General features: G+C 22.9%; 2 protein-coding genes across 14 annotated transcripts; one reads left to right on the plus strand and one right to left on the minus strand.

Annotated features, from left to right (window-relative positions):
- Window positions 1-544: 544 nt before the first annotated feature.
- Window positions 545-15,832, minus strand: LOC112683321 (ral GTPase-activating protein subunit beta). 12 transcript variants are annotated; one of them, XM_025554304.1, is made up of 30 exons: window positions 15,620-15,830; window positions 14,383-14,476; window positions 13,534-13,761; window positions 13,265-13,466; window positions 13,123-13,149; window positions 12,855-13,019; window positions 12,529-12,762; window positions 12,184-12,450; window positions 11,906-12,064; window positions 10,994-11,095; window positions 10,736-10,858; window positions 10,091-10,428; window positions 9,879-10,024; window positions 9,732-9,816; window positions 9,519-9,663; window positions 9,350-9,460; window positions 9,004-9,162; window positions 8,223-8,363; window positions 7,523-7,537; window positions 7,173-7,399; window positions 5,919-6,026; window positions 5,659-5,857; window positions 5,358-5,580; window positions 5,078-5,297; window positions 4,829-5,005; window positions 4,496-4,763; window positions 4,235-4,426; window positions 3,982-4,117; window positions 2,622-2,738; window positions 545-837 (listed from the first exon to the last, which is right to left on the minus strand). In XM_025554304.1, exons 3-30 carry the CDS (start codon window positions 13,735-13,737, stop codon window positions 717-719), a joined length of 4,611 nt encoding a protein of 1,536 aa, XP_025410089.1. In that variant the 5' UTR covers window positions 13,738-13,761; window positions 14,383-14,476; window positions 15,620-15,830; the 3' UTR covers window positions 545-716. The 12 variants fall into 12 exon arrangements, with proteins under 12 accessions (XP_025410089.1, XP_025410085.1, XP_025410083.1 ...); XM_025554300.1 differs by lacking the exon at window positions 14,383-14,476 and having other exon boundaries at window positions 4,829-4,990; XM_025554298.1 differs by lacking the exon at window positions 14,383-14,476.
- Window positions 15,833-16,245: 413 nt separating this feature from the next.
- On the plus strand, window positions 16,246-22,045 carry LOC112683330. Of its 2 annotated transcripts, none has more exons than XM_025554329.1 (6): window positions 16,246-16,468; window positions 16,940-17,215; window positions 17,276-17,457; window positions 19,270-19,399; window positions 19,524-19,670; window positions 21,376-22,045. In XM_025554329.1, the coding sequence occupies exons 1-6, from the start codon at window positions 16,399-16,401 to the stop codon at window positions 21,453-21,455; spliced, it is 885 nt and encodes a 294-aa protein (XP_025410114.1). In that variant the 5' UTR covers window positions 16,246-16,398; the 3' UTR covers window positions 21,456-22,045. The 2 variants fall into 2 exon arrangements, with proteins under 2 accessions (XP_025410114.1, XP_025410115.1); XM_025554330.1 differs by having other exon boundaries at window positions 16,251-16,468; window positions 19,527-19,670; window positions 21,376-22,042.
- The last annotated feature ends 974 nt before the right edge of the window (window positions 22,046-23,019 follow it).

Here is a 23,019-nt window from a genome sequence, read left to right on the forward strand (position 1 = left end):
CATTGATCACTATTATTTTTTGAGTTTTTATTTGCAATGAAATCCTTAGATCTATTTATATGTTTAACAAATATCTTGCATCATACGTATATGTACAAATGTTTTGAAAATGTACAATTTTCGATAAAAATTTGGGTTCATTTAATGTCACTTAAAATTTTCAAAAACAATTGCCGGTAATAAAATTGTTCAAGCATTTTTTTTAAACTAAAATAATTCATCAGTGACTTCAAATTTTTAAATTATAATGAGAATACATACAATTCATCATTGGTCTGGCTTGCGGTAGACAGTAAAAGTGAAGTTAAAATAATTTGAAAAAAAAAAAACTGATAAATCTCTCACAGATATTTTTCATTAACCAGACTTACAATTTTATTAGAACATTTAAAAACAAAAAAAATACCAACTGTAAAATATAAACTTATATTAATAAATTGTGTAATTAATCCTAAGTCAAATAAATTAATAATAATAATGAAAAAAAAAAAAATGTTTACAACAGAATAACATTTGATTAAAAATAATAAAATAATAAATGGTTGATAACGGTAAACAATGTTAAGAATTTGAAATAAAAATAAAATTTTAAAATATCACAAAATTTGGAATTTAATATGGGACAGATGTTACGCCTTAAATTAGTTGATACTATAAACAATATTGATTGTAAAAAATATATATTGCACAAGTCAGTCACCAAATAAAAATTGTTTTTAAATGGAGTTAGCTTGACTTAATAAATATGTGTAAAGCTCAGGTTTAGTCATCTTTATTTGGTATTTTCCAACTATTTCTTGAATTTTTAATCGTCTGCGGATATGACCAGGTTGAAAGCTGAAAATAAAATTATATAAAATCGTTTTTACTAAGCTGTATAAATTGTTTACTTCTGATATCTAGAGAATCGTAATATCTATTAAACTAAAAATTATTTTCAGTAATTTAATATAAATATATATATATACACACACACAAATATTTAAATACATTAATACATTTTTATTTTTTAAATGTATCAATCTGATGATTGAGAGGGAGAAGGTTCTACCTTCAAGTCATAAAAACTATAACATAAAAGTATTAGCCATTTTAATATAATGTTATATTAAATTATTCAATAAAATTAAAAATATATTGCTTAGGTACTTAGTCTATTGATTGTACGGAAAAATATAATCATTAATAATTTTCTAATTTATTTTTTATGTAATATTATAATTATAAATAGGACCCGGATTTTTATGCAAATGTATATTCTTCTACAATTCACTTAGAATAATTTTGATTAAAAATGTCGACGTTTCGTAATGTGTTAGGGTTAATTTTTTTTTTGCATATTTTTGCATATTCGAATGAAAATGCATATTTATTGCATATTTCTTGATAGTTGTATAAATGTTGCATATTCTAAAATTCGTAGAATTTAGGTCTGTAAAGATATCTACTGTCCATTGAAAATAACCTATTATACATCGATAAGCGATTGTCAATCGACATCATCGTTATCGACGGCCGACGAATGACGACAAATATTGGATATTTCATAATAAAGAATTAAAAAATGAGCTCGCCGTCATTACAACACATTTTCAGTGTTTAATAGATACAATGACAAAACTAGAGAAATCAAATGTTACTTTAAGATATACTTTGAGGTAGTTTATTGTTCATAGAAAATATTAAAATTAAATTCGAAGGAGGGCCAGGGATAAATTTCGCTAGATCTAAACTTAAAAGTATGTTGTCAAAAAATCGTGGATATTCTGCATTGAAAAAAATCAATGGTATAATCAATGGCGAGGTAACTGAATGTGGTGAAGACGAGGAACTATCAGTTGAAGATTAATCGAGTTTGCATACAAAAGTATGTTTCGAGATAATCGTAAAAGTTGTCAATTCAAAAATTTGAAATCCATATTTATTATTTCATGCTGGTACTTGTCCAATAATAATAATTTCATATAAATAGTAATACTTTAAATAATTAATAATACTTTTATGCTTACACAATGTCATTAAAAATGTTATTTTGCATTTTTTTTTTTTTTAATAAACAATTTGTATACATTGTTATGTATAAAAATTGTTTATTATTAATTGTATATAGTTAATTTGTAAAAAAAAAAAATCATTTTGCATATTTTTTGCATATTAATGATATGAATCTGTATATTTTATAGATTTTTATTGCATAAAAATTCGGGCCTTAATCATAAACATAAAATTTAGAATATTGTTATCTGAATTCATAAAAATAATTTATTAAATATTATGAAGAATATTGCTAAATATAATAAAGTATAAATACTACTATATAACTATACTCTAAAATACAGTAATAATTTTTTCATGTTTCAAGAAATTATGCATTGAAATTTACTGATAAATTATGTTCATATTCATTTTTATAACTATTTTGGAATATATTTATATATATTATATAGTTCTTTACAAATCTTTGTATATATGTGTGTGTGTGTGTATAGCGGATGTTGAAAATCCAGATGAGTAGAAGTTTAGGAAAGGGTGGCCAACCCCAAACAGTTAGAAGAAAAGAGAAAAAGAAGTTTATTACATAAATTTTTCAGTTTATAATTATTATTGCGGAAATTACTTACCTGTCATTCTCTAATCTTTTACGTCTACATATATTTAATGCAGTCTGTCTGACCATTGTACCAACTACTTGCTTACTAATAACCATACCATCAACTAATGGGGTAGCAAGATTTGTTCTATAATTATACAAAAATTATAAATAATAATCAATTAAATTAATGTAAATACTATATTCAAATATTAATAATAATATAAAACATCTTTCGTGATTAATTAAAAGGTACAAGATATTAATATTTTTCAAAATTGATTTAATATTATCCAAACTATCTATAAAATGATTTTTGAACACGTCGTTTAATAAAAATATGCTCAAATAAACTAAGTAATTAAATATAAAATGTTTTTTTAAACAAACAAGAAACAAAAGCAAAACCGACTAAACATTTTTATTTTTAGATTTAATCTTTAAATTAACATTATATACTGTGTGTAAACACTAATTGAGAATACTCAATATTTTTTTGTAGAGTCCTACAATTTTAATTCTGTTTATTAGTTAGTAGTTATTACATAATAATACATTTTTTTATAGCCATTGAATATTTTTAATATAAATAGATAAGTGTATGCGCAATTCAACTTTTTTATTGTTGTGTCAACTACCTATTTTAACCATTAATTATTTTTTAATGAATTTTGGTAGTTGAATCAACTCTCTAATGAAAATTTGATCTAGTTACCACATTTAACAAACAAAAACGGTAAAATGTGTGCAATTTAAATTTCTTTGACTGTAACTCTATAAATAATTTTCTAAGATTGTAAAGGCTTAATATTTTTATCCACATTTATTAAAGTAATATTTATATGTTATTATAATTTTAACTAATGTTAATTTTTACTTTAATTTCAGCAAGAATTGTAAACTCAGTCAGTTGACTGTATTCTGCTGTTATTTTATCTTTTAAATTATGAAGATTTATAGAAGGGTCAGCATACATATTTTTTTTTAAGAAACATCATAAAAAGAAATCTAGTGATGTTAGATTAGATGATAATGATAGTCACTTAAAGGATCTGTAAGTTCCTAGTCATTGATTTGGAAAATATTCATTTAAATAAACTTTCAGATACTTTAAAAGCGATTAACATAATCACCTAATCTTGTCACTGGATTTCTTTTTATGATGTCTTTTAAAAACAATTGTGTATATTGACTCTCCTATAAATCTTTAAAATTTAAAATATAAAATAACAGAAGCATGCAATCACTAAAAACAGAATTCAAATCAAAGAGCTCTATGCAAAGATATTGAGTGTTCTTAATTAGCATTAACTCATTGTGTGTATCATTTGATGTCATCTGTAAATGATTTTGTCATATAAGGATTAGTACATATTTTATAATAATTATACCTTCCAATTGGCCCTTGCATTTTCACTCTTAATAATCCACTTTGTAGAGCATGCAAGTATATAATATGTACATCTCCCATATCTTTTATGTGTGATGAAGGTTCAACACCAGTATTTGTATAGGGTAGAAGATTTGCTAAAAATATAAATAAAATTATAAACATTTGCATTATTATTGATTTATAGTATTATAAATACTAAATACAGTGAAAATGATTTATAATTATTAAATATTTAATAATATTATTCTTACCAATAGGAAAATGTATATGATCTTCAAAACTTTCTAACCAAACTAACATTACAGTAGCGGATACAAATTGTGGACGTCTTTTGGATGGTTCGATATGTTGTTGGGTAGGTTTTCCTTTATAATCAAATTCAATAGACAAAGCTCTTGTAGTAACTGGTTTTAAATATCTCTGGGTTACTTGTGAAACATCACCTAATATTGAGTTTAATTTTTAAACTTTTTATAAATAATTATATATTCAAATACATAATATAAAATTACCTTTAGATTTTTGTGGTTTCCCATTGGTAGGAACAACAAAAGCTATTTCAGAACTAACATCAGCCCAATATATTACTTGTGATTCACCATTATATAGACTTCCACCATGAGTAGTATTGAATATATGATCATTGGAATGGCTATGGTTAGGTAAATTCCAACTTGTTTCTACATGTCCTGTCCATCCAGGATGTTCATTAATATTAACTGACCAACCAAGATTAGTAAGCATTTCTAAGAAGTTAGAAGAAACAGAAGCATTGGAATTCTATGGATTTTTGATACAAAATTAATTAGATATCATATAATATAAATCATACTTAAAAATCTTACCACATTATTGAGAATGTCTTTGAAATTTTTTTGACCATCTTTCACATAAAATACATGACAAGTATCACATGTCCGTGATGGAGTGTTATCTAGAATTTCAAGGTCTTTACAAAAATTTTCATGATGAACATTTAATGCAACTAAAGATGGAACTGATGACGGCTGGAAAAAAAAATACTATTAACAATTATTTTATGATACTTGATTATTTATCCATTCTTTAAATAGGTATTTGTTCAATAAATTTACATTAGTGTCATCTAGTCTTGACAAAAATCCAAAATGTGATAAGAATAATCTAGCTGTATTAAAATCTGTACAAGGTTGAGGTGGTAGCATTTCTGTTGCTTTGGGTGGTGGTTCTGTATAAGAATGTTCCATTTCCTTTTGTTTCTCAATTAAATCAGATAATATACTATGTTCTTCATCATCAAATACTAAACTATCTAAATTTGGTATGGATTTATCGCTATAAAAAAATAACTTTTTAGTCAGAAATAAAAATAGTTTATAAAATGTCAATAGATACATTTTGCAAGTTGGTATTCGTTCAATGCTTTCTGAGAAATGTGTAGTAGATCTACGGATATGTTTATGTCGACTAGGTTCTTCCATTGCAACTGGACGTCCAGGACAAACATTATATTGTTTTGTTGATGAAGATCGATGTCGTGGCAAATGTCTTAATTGTAAAGTCCAAGCTTGTCGTCCAAATGATCCCCTAATTAATACTGTTAAAGTTGGCTGTGCATCTAAAAATTTAAAGTTGTTAACTTAATAATGATAAAATTATTTTTATTATATAAAAGAATACACTGAATACTCATTACCTTGATTATTACCTAAAGGCTCTTCAAAAAGAGCTAAAATTATAGAATTTTCTAATACAAAGTACCGAAATTTGGATACAGCATGAGATTTGCACTCAACATTATCAGTGGCTATGGAATTACAATGTTTGATTAATGTTATTTCATCTAATAAACATGATAGACTTTCTGCACCGCAGACAGATGGAAAATACCCAACCTAAAATGTATAGTTTATTTATAAGCATGTTTAAAAATAAAAATAAGCATATTATTCTCACTTGTTCTAATATGATGGTTAGTAATGATTCTGCAGCATCTCTTACTCTCATCGAAGCTGGTTTGAGTTCTTTTTCATCTTTCATTTTTATTGGTTCTTGAGGTTTTCCCTACAATAAAATATTAATTATGTGAGGTATATACTTTATGAAAATTATTTTTACTTTTTACTAATTTACAAAAAATTATAATCTTTATTCCCTTTTTAAATTAGTAGTTTTTATACAATTTAATAATTTTCTATAAAATGGATAAACATTTTTTAACATTGTAATATTATTTGTAAAATTATATGGATATTGTATCCTACTATAATAGAAAATGTAATATACTTGCAGCAATTAACCTATATATTTATAAATAGAGCTCGGATGTTAATGACCAAAATTTCATAAAAATATGCATTATAAAATATCAAAATATGCAATTATATGTCATAAAATATATTGAATATATCTAAATTTTCAACAAATATATGCAAAAAAATAGTTAATATTAATTAAAAAAATGTTTATACTCTATTAAATATGTATTTAAAATAACTTAATTACAAAAAATACAGCTAATAAATATGAAAAAAAATATTAATTAGTTTTTGATCTATATGAGTCAAATTTTACATAGGTTAAGCCTTTAAGTATCAGGATTTCACTGTAGAACAATAATTTTGCTGATATTTTCAAACTTGAAGGACCTTTTACGATCCGACAAAAATTTTTTGTAGACTGAAAATAACACAATTAACGGTAATGATTGATAATTTATAATAATATGGACAATTTTTAATATTATACTTATAATTTATAAAATATATGCTACTTAATCTAGAAAAAATCGATAAATGCATTTATATACTCAAAAATGTTAAATATGCAAAAATATGCAAAATAAGTTTGAATATTTGCAATCGAGATTTCATGAATCAAATTTATATCATAGAGCTCTATTTATAAATATATATAATTTTAAAACATCTTTGAATTCAAAATATACATGACTTTATTATATTTTTATTTATGGATTTTGTTAAATATTAGATTAATATTAATAATCTAATTTTATTTAAACATCTTAATTTAATAAAATTTGTCAAACTACTGTATATGTACGTAGAATGTGGTAGATGGAGTCAATATTTTATAAAAATATGGTACTAAAAATGGTATATTAACAGTTTTTTAAGTTTAATTAAAAAATAGAATAATATTTAAATAATATTCAACTTTATCAGTAAGAATACAGCATTAATAACTTACATGCGATTTAGTACCCGATATACCGAGTTCAACAACTTCAATAATAGTGTTCAAACAATCTTTATCATCAAGTAGGTAAGGATGTGCCACAAGCCAAACTGCAGCACATTGATATGCAGCAACAATAGTAGAATGTAAATCTCGAGAATGAGCTGGAGGTGGACGTGAACATTGGTAAGTTATATAATCACACAACCATTTTACAGCTCTTTTACATTCCAATGAATCTAAAGTTTAATAAAATTAACAAAACGATACAAGTGCATTGAGTATACTATTAATTATTAAAAATATATCTATTTTTAATAATTAATACTAAAAATGTGTAATATGTTTAATATATTTATTACCAGTTAATTTTCTTGCTGCATGAAACATTAATTATATAATTAATAATAAAATGTACTAACATAATATGTAGAATTAACAAAGTATTTATAATGTTAACCTAATAATGTTGAACTTATACAATCTAATATTTATAGTATATAATTGTACGACACTTTTGTATGATATATAATAAATATTATTATAATACATATTACTAAATTGGTACTCTCCTTTTTTTCCCAAAAGTCCTTAAAGTCAAGACCTTTTTTTTTTCCTGAAGACCTATTTATTGACAGTTATTGTTAAAAGATATATTTATTCAAATACATAATAAATAAATATTTCTTACAACATTTACAAACATTAAATAGTGTGCATTTATTTAACTTTAAAAGCAAAAAAAAACATTTATTTTAAGTAAATTATAAATTACAAAAATTACTGAGAATCATTAAAATAGTTATAAAACTAAAAAAATGTAGAGTGTTGTAGCTAAGTAATATTAGGTGGTTGTTCTAAAATATATACTTGCTGATTCAAACCAATGGAAAATACTAAATAGATGATTGCAAGTAATTTGATATGCTTGTTTATTGTAGTCAAATATTCATAAGTTACTACTGATATTGAAAGTATTAAACACTTATATTATAATTTTAAATTATTTTATTTAATAATAGCATTACCGTAATTCAGTAAAAAACAAAAAATAGATTTTACCTGCTTCTTTGATATGAACTCTAGCTAAACCCATAAGTAATTCTAAAGCTGCCAGTGAAATGTTGAGATCGGATTTCCATGAAGAAATAAGTCTGTGGCATACTAAATATGTAGCTCTGACATATAATGCATGAGCAGAATCTAAAAGTATTAGTATATAATTAATTATTTAGTAGAACTGTAATAATATTAAAAATTAAGCTGAATATTAAGAAATTAAGTACAATTAACTATATATAGATAAACATACTTAATATACATAAAACATAATATATTGATTTATATAATATAATTTTGATGAAAAATGTTTAAATTTATACTCATTAAAATTAAATTATAACATATGGATTAATATTTTATACATACTTTAAAATAATTAATGAAATTAGAGATCTATAATTTGGTAATTAAAGTAAATTATTATATTGTGTTGTATTAAAAAGTCTGGTAGGTGTTTAATTAATTTATGAATTTTAACTTGATATTATATGATTGATAATAAAAATATATATTTGATAACATTTTGAATTAATTAAGTTATTAGTTAAAACAAATATAATTCACTGTTTTACATAATTAATGATATAAAAAAAAAAAAAAAAATAGAAATGAAACATCTAACTGGTATTATAAATCGATGAAATCAAAACTATTATAACTGTATTTGTATATAAATAAAAAAAATTAATTATATTATATTATTAATGAATATTTTAAATATATTTTAATTAACAACTAAATGTAGCGCAAAAATAAATAAAATTTTTTAGGTTCAATTTACTTTTGTTTAAGATTGAGAAGTCAAATGGATCAGCAATACTAAAACCGGTTGAATCTAAATTAGATTCAGGAGTTGGTATATTACTTGTACTGCTTTGAGGTAAATTCATCAATTGATCTTGGTTACTGGATGGTAAGCTAAATGAACTCATGGTTTCCACTGTGCAAACAAGCGCAAATAAAAAAAAATAATAATAATAATAGAAGTAGGTACTTTTAATTTCAAAATATAACTGTGTTAGTTTTAATAGACTACATAATATTAAGCGCAGTATTATAAAATTAATATAAATACTATAAATATGTGCAATATGTAATAGGTACTTTCTAAGATTATTCGAAAATACCTGAAGAAAGCAAATTAGAAGTTGTATCACTATGTGCAGTAACATTAGAATCTGCATCATTTTCAGATTCTTCAAATGTAGCAGAATCTTGTACACATAACAATAATCCTCCTAAAAAAAAAAAAAGGTTATGATAACTAAAAATCAAAAAAAAATCTTCACATTGTACCTAAAAGCATTTGAGAGTTATGGGAATCGGACTCAAATTGCAAGGCATTTATGAGAAGATTCATAATACGAGGTTTGAGTTCTCCCATAACAATAGGTCCTCGTGTACTGTTGTTAAACACATTAAGATCTTTGATAGTTAAATTCTATAAAAATATAAATATATTAATATTAATAGTTATATATGAAATATATATAAGATATATAAAATTACTTTAAAGTGCAATGGCAATGAAAGCATAGAAAGTAATAAGTGTATTGCTGATCTTCTTAATTCATTTTTAGGAATGGTATTTGATCTATACACCGAATAATATTATTAAAATCATATAATTTAATACATTTTCATAAATAAATTTACTTGAGTTTAAGTTCTCTCTCAGGTAATACAAGTTCTAGTGTTTCGATAATAAATGGTATAAGTACATTAATTCCATTTAGATCCAAACGTAAAAGGTTATGAGAATTTAACAATATACTTGAAATTGTTTCATCACATTCGTGTATCTGATTAAAAATGTAATTATTTAATACAAATTTTTAAAAAAAAAGTAGAATATTTAATTTTTTTACTTCATTAATATGTAATCCTTCATAAATTGCCATATAAAACCTAGCTAAATAAACTGGCAAGATTTCTTCGGATGTTTTCTTGGAACAAAATATTCTACATAAAGTTCCTATTGCCTCAGCTCGACCCGGCATATAACGGTCATAATGAAGAACATTGGCGGAACCAGAAGTTATAGAATCAATGCTATCAGATACATTATCTGTTAATGAATTTGGTTGAGATGCTGATGCAGTACTACCTCCTCCCATACTACTATATCCACCACCAGAACCACTACTTCTTATACTTGTAGTATCAAACATCACTGAACTTGGACGTTTACACATTCTACTATCAGCTAAATCCATATAAAAAAACGAAAAAAAAATCATTTAGTCTTTTATACAAATATTATTATTATGCTTAATAAATAAAATGTATTTATTACAGTATAATTTCATAGATAGTTGTATATTTTAAAGAAAATTAGACTATATGAAACATTGTTATAAGAATATATAAGAAGCTTGTGATTTTTAAATCTTACATACTATAATTTTCAAGTATTTTAGAAATACCAAGCAATTACTATTCATTTGAGGGATAAAGAAAAAAAAGTTTTTTTTTATTATTATTTTTGCATTAATTATTTTAAATTAACTTACACATAGTAGAAGACTTAGGCTTATTAAAGTCCACTCCAATTAATGCAGCTTCAAATAACCATTCACCAAATAAATGAAGAATACTGTTACAACGAGGTCGATTTTCAGCAAATATTTTGGGTTCTGTGTTAAAAATAATTAAATTATTCACAAAATTAAGTATTCAAGTTATGTATTGATTTTTGTGGCAATTGGTAGTTCATAAACAATATATATATATATTTATAATTACTTAATAGTATAAAAATTATAAATCACCTGAGACTATAGATGATGTAGAAGTATTCGATGAAGAAAGTTTATTTGATTGTGTACTAATACGGCTAGTGGTTAAGCCTACTAAAGAAGATTTTGGTATACCTGTTTAAAAAAAGGTTTATTTTTTCAAAAAATATATACACAAATATATAAATAGAAACCCTTATCCATAAAACCAATTAACTAAGTATTTACAAAATTAATAATTAATACTGTACTATTTTAATGTTTATTTTTGAATTAATATTATATATTATAGATGTAAAAATTATAATTTAAATATTAAAAATAAAAATCTATAATTTATACATTAAAACAGAAAGTTTTAACAATCCAATTTCAAACATTATTAATATAATATTGTATTATTTTAATACTGACATAATTTATGCAATTAATTTTATTTTTATTCTTTTCAAACAATATGAATAAATAAATAATAGTAAAATTTTATGTATTGGTTTTATTTTTATGAACTAAAAAAAAAAAAAAAATTAAATATTATTTTTGTAATTTTCCCAATATTGTTATGAATATTATATAATTATTATTTATATTATTATGAATATTTTTGGTGTTAGTTAATGCTTAAAATAAAATATAAAAAGGAAACAAATTCTAAATTAAGATAAACATATAATATTACATGACCAATATAAATGAAAAAGTTTTCACAAAACCATATTTTATGGTTATAAATAAAAAAAGGTTAAAATATGTCTGTCAAAAATATATTCAATATATAAGTATATTTATATGAATTGGAAATAAATAAGTTCATATAAATGAAATACAATATTTTAAATTGTTAGCGTTCATAGTCTTTAATATGCATTACCATTCCCATAATATAGAAATTAAAATCTACTTTATTTATAATATTAAATTAAGATTAATGTAATGACTTTGTACCCTTATTGGTAAGTGAAGGTGCAACGCTAAAACTTTTAGCCAATCGACGTTGTGAAGGCGGTGTATGTGTTACTGTAATTGCTTCTTTTTTATTCAAAGTGCTTCCTGTAGTCCAAGGTAAGATGTCATCCCAAATAATAGTAGGATGAGAAGTAATGCCTATTATGAAAAAGGTGCAATTATACTTATATTTACAAAAATAAACAGGTGCAATTTTAACGGTATTTTTATTTTACTAGGAAGTAAGATTGAAAAAATTATGTATAGTAAATGCTTGCCTAAAAATGCATCTACAAGTGATGATATCCCACGTATAGCTACATAAAAGTTGTAAGGCAATACATTTAAACATGGATGATTAGATGGATCTACAAGTCTATGATTAGGGTCAGAAAGTGCAGCTTGTAAAAATTTTGGAGTTCGGCTAATTATTGATGGGCGACTAAGATCAGCAGGATTTCCAATAGTCTGTAACAGTCTAAACCAACTTTGAGCAACTGTATGATTAGTCATACCAGTTGGTATTAAATTAGCATCTTCACTAGCTAAACATTTAAAAAATATTTTTGTCAATATTGGTTTTAATGAAAATAAAATATGGTATATGTACTTAATGTACTAACGTATTTTTAGTTGTGGAAAATCTGGTCCATACATAAATGTTAAAACACGAGCAGTAAGTGCTAAGTTTATACGGTTCCATTGATGAATCAAAGCTGTTCGATGACGCCAAGTGACAGCCATTTCTCGTAATGTTTTCCATAATGAAGGTGAAGGAAAACAACGCACACAAGCTACAAGCCATACTTCTATTAAGACACTTAGTACTCGTTCACATAATTCTTCCCCAACATCTTCTATTAAAATATGAAAATCAAGTTATAAATATTATGGTGTTATATTATATATGCAATAGAAACTGAAAAAAAAATTCAAAAAATAAAAGTACCTTTAACAGTAGGTGGAGCTAATAGAGCATCATTGATAGCAAGGAGAAACAGTAACAGAGACTCCCAAGTTTCTGGCTCTATAATTTTAGATGTTCGTGACAAATCATGCAATGTTCTTAAAACACGATGGCATAATACTGCTTGACGGTTAATAGTATCAGTACCTTTAAAATAAGTAAAAAATTATTTTTAAAATAAATTAAAACTGAAATAATAATAATATACTATTTTACCTATATTTATGTATATATATCTAAAAATCCTTACCAATATTTAAATACAAAAATGTCCAGGCTTGTAACAAAGAACCAATACAACATTTTATTCACTTTTTATATGTTAAGATATTTAAAATCAAATATAAATATTTTCTATTTACTATCAAATTTAATATAAGTGATTAATTTACCTTCTCCTTTTCGTGGCACAAATAAATTATAGAAATGTGAAATAATTTTTCTAGCATATAAATTTGGATCATTACACACAGGTTTTGGAACTGATACTTTTGGCGTTTCATATAATGCTGAAAGCCAATCACAATATATATGAACACAATCTCTAATTGTATCATGCTCAGATAATGGTAAACTTAAACCATAACAAATAACCTGAAATAAATTAAGTTATAAATAAGTCATTGTAGGGTTTACTACATTTTTTTTTTAAATTACTAACTTCCATACACCAGGTTACTTCATTGTCTTTGGCAAGTTTACTAGGTTCAGGTGGTTGAGTTATCCCTAAAGTTGAGGACAACTGTTTGATGATAGATAATACAACTTCTTTTCCTGAACCAGATGGAAACTTGCTTAGAACACTTTGTCCAAATTCCCCACAATTTTGAACATCTGAAGTCAGTGAAGCCCATTCACAATACATACCGGAACGTCCACCAGTGCCCTCCTAAATAGCATACAAATTTTAAGCTTAGGTACTGTTAATTATAACAAAATAATTATTACTGAACAATCATGAATTTGGAGTTAATTATTACACTTAAAGCTTATCATATACTTTATAATATGTAAGGTTACATTAGTTTATAGCTTTAGAAAATTTAATTTAAAAAAGTAATAAAATGAGAAAGTAATTTATTATTTATTTAAATATATTTTTATATAAGTAAAATAATTTAAAATTACAGAATTTAATGTTATAAACTTAATTGTAATCAAACTTAATAATACCTAATACTAACTATAATGAAACTTAGTACTAGGCATTATATAAAACAAGTTATTTGTTACTGTAATCACTTATTTGTTTTGTAAATAAAATTGACTAAATTAATTAAAAATTACAATGATATAAGTAACAATGTTACTTATATAAAAGTATCAAAGAAAAATAATTAATTAAATTTCAATATATTATATATTAATAATATCAGTGCCATATTAAAAATGTCAAACTCATAATGAGAAAAAAAATTGTTCATTATTAAATACAATTAAAATTATATTTAAAAAGTAAATTTCTTAATTTAGATTGTTATATATATTTTCTTTTGTAACAAATACGTACCTTAGATACTTTTAAAAGTCTGAGGTTTATTGATTTAATGTATACCCATTAAAAATAGTATAGATATACATATTGCACATATGTGCCTGTATACCTAATTAAGATAAATAATAATAAAAAAATGAATTATCAAAAAAAGTATATACTTATCTATAACTCTAAGTATAATATGATGGTAAATTCTATCATTAAGGATTTATTGAAAGATTTATTAAACAATGGAAAGAATATTGAAATTATGTGAGCAGTAATTAGGGAAGATAATATATAGAATGAATTATACACTAAAGTAGTTTAAGTTATATTAGTTTTAAAGAAGTAGTCTAGGAGCAGTGGCGGATTGGTCCACCGGGAAATTTCCCGGTGGGCAGGGAGTCGTATTATAACACTAAGCCGATGTACTTGGATTAAAAATTATTTTATAAAAATAATGTTTATAAATGTAAGATTGTGATAAAAATCTAGTACACCTGTATAAATATGAAGTAAACGATTCTACGAGCATTTAATCCATGAATAAAGGAGACTTTTATGGAAAATTATTATTATTGGATGGTGGGCTGATCATATGGTAATTTCCACGGCCAAAGTTTTTAGCCAATCTGCCGCTGTCTAGGACTGACAGAAAATACAAAAAATAAATAAAAGAAAAAATATCATAATACTTTTTTTTTTTTTAAATATTATGAATGGTGGTAATAATAACATTAGTATGACAAATCTGCGACATATTAAATACATACTTAATATTTTTGTATTAATAAATAAGTATTACAAGACATATTTAATAATACAAATACCTAATGAAAGTGTTTGATCAAACATGAATATGTAGAAAATCTTAAATTTAAAATGTTATAAAATAATAATTTTACTTACATTAAAAATAGTTTGCAGGTAATTGTATAAATTTATTATTTATCAAAAATAAGTAAGTATTATTTTGTTAATATTGAATAAAAAGTTATACTAGTCAAAATGTCAAGTATTTTAATATTATTTATCTAAAAACTTGAATGTAGTGTGTATGACCATAAGAGGAAATAATTTGATGAAAGTTATGAAGGTGTGAGCATTTTTTATTTGCTATTTTAAATTTAAGTAAACATAATTTAACATTTACATAATTGTTTGTTTCTGTAGAGTGTAGGTTTATCCTAATAAAATTGAATAAAAATGTGTAGTTAAGTAGTAAATACATATTAACCAAATAACTTAATATTATAATCGTTCATACCTTCCAGTTCACTCTATTAAATACTTCTAAATTCATATGTCAAAAGTATTGAATATCTGTTATGACAGGTATTAATATTAAAGTATGTTTAACATACTTTTTTGTTTTAAATATTTTAAGTGTAAACTGCATAAAACTACAAGAATATTATAATTATATGAATAATAATTGCAAGAGAATATTAAGAGATTAGAATATTAAAGAGTTCAAAACAATTGGCGCTAATCACAAACGTCAACAAATATTGTTATCAACTCGTTTATAAAATAGTAGTACTGATGTAAAAAGACAATAATAATAATAATAATAATAATAATAATAAATTTAAATGATTATGTTCAACAATATACATTTATTATTAATTTAAAATAATAATCACGTAGTAAATTTTGTTATAAGCTGAATAAATTCATTAGGAGTTAATAATTACTTATTATAATATCAAATTAATATTATCAATTCATTCTCTAATGTCAAAAACGTCTTTGTAAGTTGTTATTATCTTCGGTGAGACACTGATTTTGATAATAATATATAAAATGGACTACTTATCATAAGAAAGAAATTTGTTTTTTTTTTAATTGTTTACATTTTTTTTTTTAAATATTAATATAAATAAATTGATTTAATGTTCAGTAGATATTAGAAGATATTTTATAGTAGGCGTTTAAAACATATCACATTGTAATATATCAATTAATATATTAACATTATCTTTATTTTATGTAATATTTAGCTAATTTAATAATTTTGAAAAGTTACAAAATGATATTTTAAAAATGGAACATAACAAATCTAATACATTTTTTTGGTCTTATATTATCATCGCATTCCTTATTTCATTTGCACGTAAGTACTTAATGTATATTTATGAGGTAATGTAATTATTTCTTAAAAAATATATCTCCAGCTTTAGAAAGCGAGAATTTATTTCCATAAATAGTTTTTGTATCTATTGAAATAGGATGTTTCCTTTCTTATAAGTAACTTTATTTCAGGGTATTTTGATTGTTTGGTTATCATTATTAATATTTTGTTGTAATTTGTTATATTTAAATTGTATTTTTAAATATTACATTTTATAGTTGCATTCTTAAATGTTATTAGTGTTGGCTATAATAACAATAATTATTTTAATTATATATTATTTAGGTTTAATAATAATAATGTGTATTATATATTAATAAAATTAATTAATTATTAAAGAAAAATGTGCATAGGTCCAATAGGTATATGTTGAATGATTTAAGATTAATGAAACAATTTTTGATTGTTTGATATATATTTGTATATATATATATATGGTTTATTTTGGTTTAGATACAAATGGGATGAATAATAATTACATTTCAATGTTTCCAAAAATTGGTGAAAATATTACGTTAAAATGTGGTAATAATAGTATGAAAAATTCTGATGTGTCATGGAAAATGGACCATAAAGAATTACCGGGTCGAGCTAAAATCATGGAAAATGGAGATTTATTTATATCATCATTTAATACATCAGATTCGGGTATTTATATTTGTGATCGTGCAGCAACTAATGGTTATATTGGGCATGCTTCATTGACTGAATTTGAGCTAAAACCTAGGAGTAAGTAGAATTTAATTTACGAATTTGTAAATATACTAAACTACTTTTTAATTTATTTAGGTCTCCCTAATTCTTTATTAGGCGTAAGAGTCATACCAAATACTGTATTAATACTCATCACATGGGATGAAATAGAAAAAAATTATAAATCACCTATTATAAATATAACAATTCGATATAGAATTATTGATGAAAGAATTTCAGTTGATGATTGGAATGTACTCCATGTAGATCCTTCTAAGGTGAGATTTAATGTATTTTGAAACTAATATTTTACTTGATAATTTTTTTCATCTATAAATATATTTAATATTTTTATTTTGTAGTACTTTACTTAGAATTTTTATTTTTATTGCTTAATGCTATAGAAATAGTAGAGAAGAAACAGCAAAGTACATAAAATTACCATTTTCATCATTAATTTAGAAGCTCCTGATTATACGGGAAAAACGATACTTTAGATACTTAATGATTAGAAAAAGAAATATGTAAATAGTCAAATGAAAAGCTTATTTAAAGTGTATTTTATTAATATTAATGATATAATTAATTAAAGTAATATTAAAAAGTAATATATAAAATTATTAATGTTACTTAGAAAAGAATCAACTTATCTATCAAATTATATAAAGTTAATGTATGAAAATGTAATTAGTAAGCAACATTGGTATTAATATGGTAGTGTAATTTACTATTATATGTTTAATAAAGAAGTTACCTATTCAATTGTATAAACATTTTACTTTAGAACAAAATTATATTATCAGGAACTCAATGTTCTAAATGTATCTGGTGAGCTTAGTTAATATTATCTATTTGAATTATATTTAATAAAATAAATAAATAAAAATTGATAAGAATAATAAATCATTCTATTAACTTGACAAATTGTTGGTCATAATGACATAATGTTTTATACATTAAATTATAAAAGCTATGTTTTAATTAATAAGACAATGTATTGTTATATTATTAATAGGACTCGGGACTTCTTGGAGTTTGCATGTTTTTAAATAATCATCAAAAAAATAGCTAATATATAAATTTGTTTCATAGCAATACAAGTTTAAATTTAAAATTTATAGTTCCATATTTTGCATATTTGATAATTTTTCTATAAGTGCATATTTGACAATTATTTTTATGAAAGAGTAAGTTTTTTAATTTTATAAAAAAAAAATTATGGAACTTTTTTCGTATATCACTTGACTTGGAACTCAAGGTGTCTTATTAGTGCACTAACTGAATGCATTAAAATGATTAAAACTACAAAAAAGCATATACATTCTGCAAAAATTGAAGGATCTGCATAAGCTAATGCAATTGATGACAAAATTAAAAAAGTTTTGGAGAAAAGATTGGATTTGATATCGAACATTTTAAATGGAAAAAAATGAATCTATGGATGGATTTCCTGCAGATATTAGTGGTAGTGACCTACCATTTTTTAAGTTTGCACCAATAAGTTCCATAGACGTGGAACGTTCCTTTTCTAAATAAAAAATATTTTGGCTGATAACAAGCGGTCGTTTAAATTTCCCAACTTAAGAAAATATCTTGTAGTCCAATGTAATGCTCAAGGTAATTATAACCATATTAAAAATAGAAAACATTTTTTCAATTTAATTTATTTTTAAAATAATTTTAAATTTTTTGTTATAGACAAAAACTCAATATAAGATGAAAACAAGTTTGAAAAAAGAAAATAATTATCTTAGATCATCATATCCATATCATATCTTAAAATATTGTTATTATTTATTACTTATTAAATTTTTTATTTAATTAATTATTACAAATATGTATATATTTTTTAAATGTATATTTTAATAATATATTTATTGATTCTTTAGGGCATAAATGTATACATATTTTAAGGTTTTTAAGAACATGAAGTCCCTAGTCCTAATTATTAATAAATAAACATTTTTAAAATTGAAAATAAAATTTCAATTTTTTTATCATTATTGCTACATAAAAATATTATTAAATAAAAAATTTCATTATGGTTGGTTTGAAATTGAATGCTTAAATATTTTTTATTTTATTTACAGATTCAGAAAGAAATTTATTCATTGCGCCCAAATACATATTATAGAATTCAGATTTGGGCCAGCAATGAAATAGGCGATGGTGTAAAAACTGAATTGACTACTAAAACATTAAGTGACATGATTGAATCTGGTAAAATATTGTTCTATTTAATTATAGTTTTACTTTTTGATGTATTTGAGAAATAGGCATTGATGACTCTGGTTACATTGATTATTTTTATGACTTATTATTAATTTTATATTATTTTTGTCAGTAGAATTAGAAAAACATTTATTGGAAGGAATCAATAGATTTGATACCAGAGCATGGACATTTGCAGTAATTGTTATTATGAGTACTTTTGGTATTTTTGGAATAGCATTGTTTTGTTTATTTATAAAAGATCCTAGAATACAAAAAAGTAAGTAAAAAATAAATATATTTTTAATAAAAAAAAATATGTATTTTACTAGTAGTAATTTATATATTTTTTCTTTAAACTTTACGTATAGAAAACTAAAATTAAAAAAAAATTTTAATTATTTAGTTTTTATATTAGTATTATTTTGAATTGTGTATTTACTATTATTTTCAATATTTTCATCCAATGGGAAGACAAAGAATAATTTTAATTAAAGGCTTTATAATTATGGAAAAAATATTTCATAATTGCTGAATGTATAAAAAGTATATAATACTTATTGTTGGGTAAAAATTTTTTTTTTTATTAATTAAAAGTTTTTTCTATTCTCATTATAATTTTTCTTCATTTTGTGAGTGTTTATCCTATGGATATTGTATAAATCAATTTTATATTGGTGTTATATATTTTAGTACAAATAATTTACTAACAAGATTATTAAAATTTGAATTTAATATTTTGTTCTATTCAATACAGTATCCAAAAAAAAGTACAAAAAAAAAAAAAAGAAAGTATCGGAACAAAAAAGTATCTGATTGCGTATATATTACATTGGAAAAAATTAAATCAAAACAATATTTGGTAATGAGTATTATAAATTAAAATTAGTTTCAAATGATACTTTTTATTATTCCTATACATGTAAATAAATCAAAATTCTTTATGTTAATATATGGTATTGTAGTAGAACACTTATTGTTCGTTCATATGTTTTAATACATCATAATATCAATGTATTTCCATGATACATCACGATATAGCATGATCAGTTTTAAGTGAAACTGGTAAACATGCAAGTAAAAATAAATAAAAATATATGAACAAATGCAATGTCGTTTAAAAGCATTGTATGTTTGTTTAAATAAAAATGAAATTACTTTGTGAGAGTTTTTATTGAATATAGGTAATAATATAAGAAAACAAACTTTTGATTAATTTTTTATCCTTAATATTTATATATTATTTTAATATTTACTTTTATAATATAATTTTTTTCCCAGATACTTTTTTGTTCGAGTACTTTTTTTTTTTGATAAGTTTTTCTGGGTATTTAATTACCTAAAATTATTCAATACAGCTTCTTATTTTATAAATGAATATAATTTTAAGTGTTAAAATTATTATTATAATTGTTTTATTTTTTTGTATATAATATTAGGGATATAAAATATAGTGATGGGAATAATCGAATGATTTCAACAATCGAATGATTAGTAAACGAAATCAAAATAATTGAATGATTAGTAGTCGAAAACAAAATAATCGAATAATTCAACTGCTTGAATTGGTTGTATTAATAATCAAATTATTATCTATAAGCATTAAAGTGAAATGCATTTTCAATGCAAATATTTATACATATTAAACCGATTAGTGTGATGATTACCGTACCGGGAATTATGCCAATGATTAAAAATAAAATAAATAATACAATACTGACAGTCAACTTTTTATTAGAAAAGCACTTAAACTTATATTTCTTATAATTTAGTACTCAATGGGCAATGAGTAAAACACACAATTTTTTGAATAATTAAATTAATTTGCTTTTGATAAATATGTCTGGTACCATTATTTGGATTATTAAAATCATTAGATTATTTTGATAATCGAAAAATAATAATTGAATCATTTTATTATTTTCATCTCTAATTAAATATATCTTATTCTGTATAACTAAGGTATTTAATTTTTATTTAATTAGGGTTGGAAGAGAATGATGATGTTGAACGTATAGAATTGATACCAAATATCACTATAAATCCTGGTTACTGTGAAACATAGCTAAGGTTTGAATACACTGACACTAGTTTTTGAGTCAGAATCTCATAAGAAAGTTGTTTGGATATTTTTTGAATATAATAACTTTGTGAATAATATCTAAATTATAAGATGTAATTTCATAAGCAATTCTTTTTTCTGGACCAGTAGTTTTCAAATTGTGTTATATAATCAGACATGACAGTATTTAAAATTTTTCATACATTTTCTTTACTCTAAATTTGAAGAGTTTAGTTGTGTATAAAATCATTAAAAAAAATAATTTCTGTGTTTAATTCTATCAAGAATTAAAACTTCATGTCTGTACGAAATAACTTTATTGGTCATGTCATTTTTAATAATTAAGTAGTATGAAACCTATTTGTAATAGACATACAGTAATGTAAAAAAAAAATAAGTACCACTGGTGATCTAGTATATTACCTTATATAATATATTATACCGAAGACTTGGTTTAATTTTACTAACTTTAGAAATTGGCTGATTTTAATTGTAACATATTTTGACATTAATTGTTTTTTCTACCTTAAAATCTATATTTTTTTGATTTTAAGATAACTATAACTCTAACTGGTATATTAATCCTTTTTGTTTAGTGTTTTTTCTTACATCTTTAAGTATAGATCTTAATTGGAAAATAGTATTTATATTCTCATAATATTATAAAGTAAATAAATCATTTAACTAATGATGATTTAAGATAATGTTAATCAAATAGTATTTTTAAGAAGGTGCTTTAAAATATAAGGTGCTTATTAAAATCACAATGTTGAAAACTAGTTAATAAATAACGAATACCTATAGATTAATTTTATTTTGAAGGACCACATTATTCATTTCATAATATCATCATATTTTATTCACAGGGTTAGTTCGTTTAATATTAATATATTATTCTGCTTAATTAAATATGTTCATAGTATTTTGAATTATCTATATAGCTTATGAATAAATATTTTGATAATATTTTATAAAAATTATTAAATTTTTGCAAAACTAATGTTATTTTAAATTGAATTCATATACAACTGGATTTTAAATATATTTTATTCTAATAATTCAATCTAATCTATTTCTTATTTTATTTTAACTAATTATATTATGTTAAATATGTATTAAAAGTAAAATAGATATAAAATCCTATAATAATAAATTGTCCACCTTAATTTACCTTATTTTAATTGTATCAATAATAGTCAACCATCTTAAATTGTTAACATCACATTTTGAAAAATCTATTTGAATCTAGCTTAACCTATTAGATAATAAGTAATATATACTATACATATTTTTAATTTAAAAATATAATGTTTGTTTTAATAGTTGTGTATAGTGAATACAATTCTTAAATGCTTTTTTATGAGACAAAACATTACTTCATCTTTCATATATTCGGCTTACGAAAAAATTACTAGTCATACAACAATGAGGTTGTAATTACCTAAAATAAGACTGCACGCTTTAATTTCCATGCTGCCATGCATTTGTTATTTTATTTTGTTGCACAAGGGTAGTTATTGGTTTTATTGTGTGATTTAGGTTTTAGGCAATAATATTCACTCTCTAA

This window comes from Sipha flava, unplaced genomic scaffold, assembly GCF_003268045.1.
Source record: "Sipha flava isolate LNK unplaced genomic scaffold, YSA_version1 224_pilon_pilon, whole genome shotgun sequence".
NCBI lineage: Eukaryota > Metazoa > Arthropoda > Insecta > Hemiptera > Aphididae > Sipha > Sipha flava.